Genomic DNA, 8444 nt, shown 5'->3' on the forward strand with positions numbered 1-8444 from the left:
CTCATACTGGAAAACATTATTTTGCCTTTATTCCGGAAAAATACATTTTACTTGACAGTGAGGTCATTGTACCTGGTTAAAAAATGACTTGAATGCTTTGATGGCTTTCCAAGTCACTGTTTGACAAAATTTCCTAACAGTCAAGGTGCAGCACGCAAGGGACAAATGGATTGCTGGCCCAATAAAATCCAATTTTTACATATTCATAGTTGCACTTCCCACTGACATTTTTATTTTTTTGCTGCTTGGCTGAACTTACGACACTTACGGGCACATAATAATTCATATTCTATATTGGCACCGTAGTGTTGTTTAATAGCTAGCTACTTTTACTACATAATTTTGAAGTACTTGTTACATTTTTCACTACTTCTTATGCTTCAATGTACTTCTTTTGAGCGGATGATTTTTCTCTTTTTGGTGGGTTGGTAAGAGAACACAAGAAAATGGTAACAAAGAAAAATTTAACTTTAACAAATGTAAACAATAATATACAAATCATGTGAAAATACCTCCGCTCAGATAAACTACTGTTAACTAAGTGAGAGAAATGGATCAATGTAATCCTTGTAGTACACATACCGTCTGTAAGAATGCAAAGATTCTCAATTTCTTTAAAATTCTAATTAAATTTATATTAAACAATTTGTGAAAGATATGTAATGCTAAAACTGTAGCGCTAGAAGAGGGGGATGGGTGGCCTACGTTCCCAGAGTGAGGCTCCTTGGGTTTGCCTCCCACACCGCTACTCACCAGCTACTTACTTGCTTAACTTCTTTGCTTCTGTTTCCTTATTTGCAACATGGAAATCATAGACTCTACCTCACAGTGTCGTTGCGAGGATAAATGAGTAAACACATGTAAAGCAGTTTGGACGGTGTCTGGCCTAAAGTGCTCAATGCTTCCGATTATTAGAAAATAAATCTGTGCAGTCCTCATCTTATCACTTCCCTACTAAAAATCCGTCACTAGGTCCCTATCATTGACCAAAGGAAGTTGTCCCACTCTTAATCAAAATATCTTCTTCATACATTGCCTCCTATTTTGCCTGTCGGTCGGTATCTCCCCTGCCAGACCGTCAGCGCCCAGATCCTCTTACACTACTAGTTACATGGCAGGCATTCAAAATTAGCTTTTGAACTTTTTTCACCACTGACAAAGGTGCTTAAAAGAAAAAACTCTAGAAACGATTACAAATCACCATGTGAAGTTTAAGCAGTAGCGTACTTAAGGAGGATTTGTAAAATCGTCTGCAGACTGGCCAACCAGGCGTATCCACCAACACGCGGAGCTTTTTAGTAAAATTGTTTCTCACTGACGTCACTCCACCACGACCTCTGACGCACGGGAGGCGGGCTTACAGAGACAGCTGGATTTCTTCCTCGCCCTCCCGCCTCCGCGGGACGGGCAGGCGCGGGGGCCAGCCTGCCTCCTGTCGATTTGGTGTTTCCATTGGTCGGTTTCCCCGAGGAGGCTGGCGGGGGGGCTGACTCCGCCCCCCCGCGGGCGGGGTCTCTCCGCCGCAGGAGCCGGGGATGGTGGGGCTTGCCGCGGCCGCCATCTTGGATTCCGCGGGAGCGGTGGCGGCAGTAGGGCGCCGCGTCTGGGGAGTGGCTCTCCCCTCCTCCTCCCCCCGGGTTCGGTGGCGGCGGCTCCTCCCACTGGGGGGGTGGTGCGACGGCGGTGGCATCTACGGCCATGGCGGCGACTGCTGCTAACCCCGGTGAGGAGACGGAGGACTGGGGTGCCTCTAAAGGAGAAGGTGCCGAGGGGGTTGGCAACTAAGGAGACCCAGGGCTGAGGGGCCGGAGTTGGGGCTGAGGGCGCCGGGACGCGCGGGGGTGGCGGTGGGGGAGGGGAGTGACCTGGGGGAGGGGCCCGACTCGAGGGGGCTGGAGAGACCCGAGGTGGAGGGAGGGAGCGGGCGGGTGGGAGTTGGGGGTTCGGTGCCCAGGTCGAGTTGGAGCGGCTGCCCGCGCGGCGCTGGCCCGCCTCCGCTCGTCTGGCAGCGTTCTGCTGTGCGGTGTGGTCCTCTTCCAACCCTCTGCCCGCTGGAGCTGCTTGATGCCGAGTAACTGGGCAGAGTGGCTCATTTCACTTTGAAAGTAGTTTGGGTTCATAAACACTGGACCACGTTGCTGTTTAGCTGAGGTGTTACTTCCAAACACTGAAACATTTGGATTTTAATTTAAACTTTAAAAAGCCGACTATATACTCAAAGTTTCTCTAGGCTCTAAACTACCCCCCCACCCCCCTCCCGCCCCGGGCTATACTTTGAAACTTGCTTAAAGTGCCCCTAGTGTCTTGAGCTGCTGAGGGCCGAGGTTTGTGTAATGGTTGAGGTTCCAGGCAGATCTTGCCAACAGCAAGCATCCAGAAAGCCCAAGTTTAAATCTTAAGTGTGGGTTGAGGCACTTCCCAGTCTTTAAGAAAAGTTCAGTTCCATGCTATTTCTCAATGAACCTCCCTTCAAAAGGGGGTGCTTGAACATTTCAAAAAAATCTAGCCAGACGTGTCTGAGAGATGGAACAGGTTGTGGTGCAGCAGGTCTAGACAGATCAGGTCTTCAAATTCCTAGTCCCAGTCCTCGTTCCACTATATTACAGTTACTTCTCCCTAGGAAGTATTTCCTTTTAGGGATCCTAGTTTACCTTGCTGACGTTGGCCATTCTTTTGCAAAATAAAATCCTTTTCCAGAAATCTCTATCTTTGGTAGCCTTAAAAAAGAAGCAAGAGGTGGGGATGAATTTCTTAAAAGTACAGCAGTGGGAGGAATTCACTGCTGTTCTGACGCTGATATTTAAATCAGATTTTTTTTCGTGTCTCTGAAAGGCAGTATTATTTTGCAATATCCAATTTTGCTGTTACAGTTGAATCACAGTGAAATTTACTGTCTTTTCCTACTGTGTTTCTGGGAACAGACCTATTTAAAGAAGTTAATTAGTCACATGTCAATATCATATTTTAAAATCTTTTTAGTTTTCTTTAGAGGAAAAGGAGATAAAATTAATGGCTAAAATTCCATTGCAGGAAATGCTGAGTGATGGAATAAAATTGGAAAGATGCTATTATTATGGCAGACCTGACTGTAGTAAAATAACCTATCTGTTAACTAGGGGGTAAATAAACAAGATTTTAGATTGACAGTGCATTGCAAAATACTTATATAACCCTAGTCAAGTTGCAAAGCATTTCTCTTATTAAGAGGTGGCCTGGGTAAACAAGTTTGGTGCATGTCAGAAGCTTTTCTCCAGCAGTGTGGGTGGGGTTGCTTTATTTTGTTTTGCTTCTTGAACAACAGTAACCAGAATGATTATCTCTTGACCACATTTTCATTAGCTGATCAATATCAGCTAAGTCTGTAAGCAGAAAATAACATTTATTTGTGCAGAATCCTTGCTAATGAAACAGTTGATTTTGTTTGTTGTCCTTTAGCAGCCTGCTTCTGTGATTTCTAGATTTCTTTTTTGATGTTGAAAGATTCTTCCATCTCTTCCAAGTTATTGATCCCACATTCAACACATGGTGATTAAATTAGAAAATATATTTTCTTCCTTCATTTCTCCTTTTACCCCTTTATATCAAAAGGAAGAGATCATAGATGCCTTGTGGACTTTTAGTAGCCTGTTGCATTTTGGGAACTGAGGACCATGAATGAAGGGACACGGGGTGGAAATGTACTGTGCTCAGTGAAAAGAAGGTAAATGGTTTTCAGGTCAGAATTCTCTGTTGCATGGTCAAACCCTCTTTCCTTAAAGCCATTTCAGATAGTAGGGACGTCATACCTATTTTTTTAAGTTTTTTCTACTTTGTCTTTTTTCTGGTTAAGTTTCCCTACACTTCTTGTTAGTTCTATCTTTACATATGTCTGCAAAGGATTTTTGTGGTAACATTTAACTTTTCTTTCTCAGCTTCATTTAAATTAATCCTTAGCATTAATAACAGTGCCTGATGATTGTGTTAATTGTGCTTACAGTATGATTTAGAGACCATTGGTAGCCCTTCAGTGTCTTGCAGGGGACCTAGTTCCTTTGCATTTCTCACCATGTCTTAACATGGTGCTGGATCAAAAGAAGAGTAAGCATACGGTTTATACTCCACACTCTAAGAGTTATGTTGCAGTAATAGTTCTAATGTGATGATGAGTTTTTTTCTATATGAATTGATAATTCTTCATATGTTATTACTTTTTCCTAATTCTTACCGTTGGCAAGTAGAAGTGGGTGGGTCGATGGCCCATGAAGTCGTAGGCTGTATCTTTCTTATCTATGGAATACTAGCAATTTTGAGGAACACTTTTTAAATTGCATGTGTGATTTGTAATACATTGGTTAAGGCACTGGTTGGGAAGAGATTAGGTATTTGATTTATAATTCAGTATTCAAACCAGAGCCATGAATGAGTTTGTAAGAGTGTAGGTTTTTCCTCTCTTGGTTCTGGTATTCTCATTAGTAGAGACCTCTTTTTGTGCTATTAGGGACCATTTATTGTGGATGGAGAATATGGTAGAAGGCAAAAGAAGAAACACTGTTTGGGTTGTAAGGCTGATGTTTAGGAAAATTTTTCTTTTCACATAATTGCCAACTATATAAATTATAGTTGTAAAAGCATCAATTAGCAAAATCCTTGCTCATTACCTTTATTTACCTCTTTCAGATACGGGAAAATAGGAATTTATGCAGTGTAAAATTAAGATACCAAGATACTTTATTATATTCTATTGCAAAAACCTTTTTGAAAAGTTTAAATACATTTTACTAATTCAGCAATTGAAATACAATTAACATTTTTGAGAAAGAACATTAATCTGCATATTTTTTAGATTTGTGGCACTAACCTGAATCTTCTCTATTTCTTAGAAATTAAGAAATAGATACTTCTGCATTCGTGGAACTCTAGTTTTCTTGTTGTTTTGAAATAGTGGTCTCTCAGCTTAGTTTTTTGCTTTCCAGCCCTACCCCTCTACTCAAAGAATCCAGTAACAGATGAGAATCATATGTTGTTTTATGGATGTTTGTGAAACTCTTTTGTGGTTCTCTGCTGTGGATGACTTTTTTTTTCTAAGGCAATAACAATAGGGATTTTCACAGTGCCAAGTGATAGTTGATCTTCAAAAACTGAATTGCAACCTTCAAGGAAAATAAACCCTTTTTTCTTCATTTTACTCAGGCCATGACATCTTGGGGTTAATTCCAAAACTAGTAAAATTTGAATCCTTAATTGTGGAAACTGTTTGGAGCCATCTTTCTATTTTTCTTAAGGCTGTTTACAATATTTATTTTAAATGTTAATCACCTGGTGGTAGAGTCCTGTGTAAGAGTGCAAAGGTAACATTTCTGCCAGTGCTCCAGTGTCTCTGTGGTGGTATAGCTGATCTCCTTTATAGGTAACAATAAAAGAATACATTTAAGGCCTGAGCTCAGTGGAGTCTATCTGGGCCCATCCCCCAAACCCTGTGAAGGGCCCTACTTGTAAAGCTGTCTCTTTTTAAGAATGCTGCCTAGTAGGTCATGGTGATTTCAGTAAGTTGACATCCGTGAATGTTGGAGTTGGAATCAAGCCAACCCCTGTATTTTACACATAAGGAAGCAAACCCAGAGAAAAGAAGGGGCACATTTATTAAACATTTATTAAGTGCCTACTATATGCCACGCCACACTTTCCTGTTTTGTTGGCTATTCTCTATGTTAGAAACCATCTCTCACTTTCCAAATAAATTCTCTCAATTTATATCTCTTTTCCTCATTTCTTCGTTTTGTATTTTCCCCTTCACATCTTTACTGTAGTTGAATGGACAAACTAAGTTTATGGCTTTAACAGTATAATTAGAATTTAAGTTCCATGAGAGCAGCACCTTTACCTTCCTTGTTCACCATAGCATCCCAGTGCTCACAGCGGTGCCTGGTATGTAGGACTAGAGTTCAATAAATGTTTGTTGAAATGAAATGAAATGAATGTTGTAAAACCCAGCAATGGAGGTTCATATCTTTATGCACTGTTAACATGAAAATACTTTTGAAAGGATAACACTAATTTAGCCGTTAACATCATGAATTCGTTTATAATAGCTAACATTTTTTAATGGTTATATGCCAGCTATTGTTCTACATATGTTATCTCACTTAATCCTCATATGTATTTTCTTATTTAATCTTTACAACAATCCTAAGAGATATGTGTTAATATTCATTTTTTACGGATGAGGAAATTAAGCCACAGAGTGAATAAGTAGTTTGTCTGAAGTCACATAGCTGGTAGGGGGTAGAGACAGTTTGATTGCTGGCAGTTTGTCTACGCAGTCAGCATTCTTAATTTCTAAGTTATAGAAGACTTTTTCTCTGTGACTTAAGAGTCACTTTCTACTGATATGTAGTACATGGATATCTTTTGAGGAGGAGGAGGGTGGATTATTGTCTTTTGTGTGTGCATGAAGAAGCTGAAATACCACTTTGGGCAGCCAGGAGGGCACAGTTGCTTGGATGGAGAGGTGAGTGCAAGGTGCTGAAAAAGGAGCTGGAAGAGTGTTGCAGTTCCTAAAATCTTTTCTATAACTTCCTATATTTTTTCCTCATAGTTGTTTTTCAAGTCCTTAAATAACTTTTAAGGTTTTTACTGGACTCCTTCTCCTAGTTCTTCATACCCCCAAATTGTGCCATTTTGATGCACCTCTCTTTGGATTTGGCTTCAGACTCACCGCATTGCTTGTTCTTTCTTATGTTTCTTCTTTGTCCTTTTTGTCTGCTCATTTTCTTTTTCCTGTTCATTATGCTTCTCCTTTTATAGTCTCACTCCTGGGGCTAGAACTCTTAACTAGTTAGTAAGCTGGTCAACTTCCTTCATTCATATCTATTTGCCCACCTTCCTACCTTACAACTTGTTTGCCTCCTGCCACAATTAAACATTTATTTGGTAACTGCCGTATTCCATTCCCTTTGTTTATCTTTTGTGTATTGAAGACTCTAAAATTTTCATTCCTGTCTTCTCACATAGTTTCTTTCCTATATTTTCATCTATTTAAAAGACATCTTGGGGCCGGCCTGGTGGCACAGTGGTTAAGTGTGCACATTCTGCTTTTCCGGCCCCAGGTTCACCGGTTTGGATCCTGGGTGTGGACATGGCACTGCTTGGCAAGCCATGCTGTAGCAGGCGTCCCACATGTAAAGTAGAGGAAGATGGGCACGGATGTTAGCTCAGAGCCAGTCTTCCTCAGCAAAAAGAGGAGGAGTGGCGGCAGGTGTTAGCGCAAGGCTAATCTTCCTCAAAAAAAAAAAAAAAGACATTTCTACTCAAATATCCTTTAACATACTATTTATATGTATGTCCACCAGTATTGCCTTCAAATATGTGCTGCCCTTCCTAACTTTTCTGTATCTTTAATGACTATCATAGTTTTTTCAGTTCCCCAGGCTAAGTAACTAGAAGTGTTTGGATTCTTTTATGTGTTTATCTGGTTGGTTATCACATCTTGTTTTTTTAAAATGTTTTTTAAAATGTTAAAAACATTTTTTTAACATATAAAGATATTAAAACATTTTTTAACCATATAAAATATATATTTAAATAGATATATTTAAACACATATATTTAAAAAGTTATTTTAATCAAAATTATCCATGCTTATATTTAAAGACTTAGTTATTTACATGATTTGTTACAGAAACAACAGTCTTCTACCCCCTTCTCTCAGCTCCTTTTCCCAGTGACAGCCGCTTTTTCTCTCTTCTAACCAACCTTTTTGTTTTTGTTTAAATAAAATGTCCCAGAAGTAAAAGACATGAATTTTCAAATTGAAGGGGCCAGACAAGTGAATGAAAACACACCCACATCAAGGCACATTATCATGAAATTTCGGCATCAAATACAAAGAGTATCCTCTAAGCTCCAGAGAGAAGAAAATTGGTTAGTTCAAAAGAATCAGGAATCAGATTGGTCTTGCTTTTCAGTAGTCACAATGGAAAGAAGAAGACAATGGAGCAATGCCTTCAAAATTATGAGGGAAAATAATTTCCAACTTAGAATTCCATATCCAGGCAAACTATCAGTTAGCGAAGGAGAAGAAAGATGTTTTCGTACATCCAAGGTCTCCCTTATACTGTTTCTCAGGAACTTACCAGAGAATGTACTTCAGCAGTAGGAGAGAGTAGACCAAGAAAGAGGAAACATGGAATACAGGAAAGAGGCAGTGCAACAGGAGAAAAGTGAAGCATCCATTTTGCATACATTGCTGTTAGTTTCCCTGTATTCAGTATGGTACCCTCACTTTCAACTTTGCCTGGTGCTCCCCAGAGGTCAGCTCTTCAGAAAATATATCAGTCTTCTGAGAGGGTGGAGGAGGGGCAGTTTCCCTGCTAAAGGAACAGGGAGAGGATATCTGGGAATCCACTTGCCAATTAAAGGGACATTAAACCAATCCTTTTTATTTTAGCTTTCATTCCCTCTACCCG

The 8444-nt window shown here is 40.2% G+C and overlaps 1 protein-coding gene across 5 annotated transcripts in view; it reads left to right on the forward strand.

The window, feature by feature from the left end:
- Positions 1 to 1565: 1565 nt before the first annotated feature.
- The window catches only part of ARNT (aryl hydrocarbon receptor nuclear translocator), a 62892-nt gene continuing 56013 nt past the window's right edge, over positions 1566 to 8444 (forward strand). For 2 of the 5 annotated variants that reach the window (XM_046682484.1, XM_046682485.1), the window contains exon 1: positions 1566 to 1762. In XM_046682484.1, the coding sequence (XP_046538440.1) occupies positions 1699 to 1762 (64 nt within the window). In that variant the 5' untranslated portion in view covers positions 1566 to 1698. The remainder of the gene's footprint in view (positions 1763 to 8444) is intronic. The other 3 variants (XM_046682480.1, XM_046682482.1, XM_046682483.1) reach the window with 2 other exon arrangements.

This window comes from Equus quagga, chromosome 13 (assembly GCF_021613505.1).
Source record: "Equus quagga isolate Etosha38 chromosome 13, UCLA_HA_Equagga_1.0, whole genome shotgun sequence".
Lineage (NCBI taxonomy): Eukaryota > Metazoa > Chordata > Mammalia > Perissodactyla > Equidae > Equus > Equus quagga.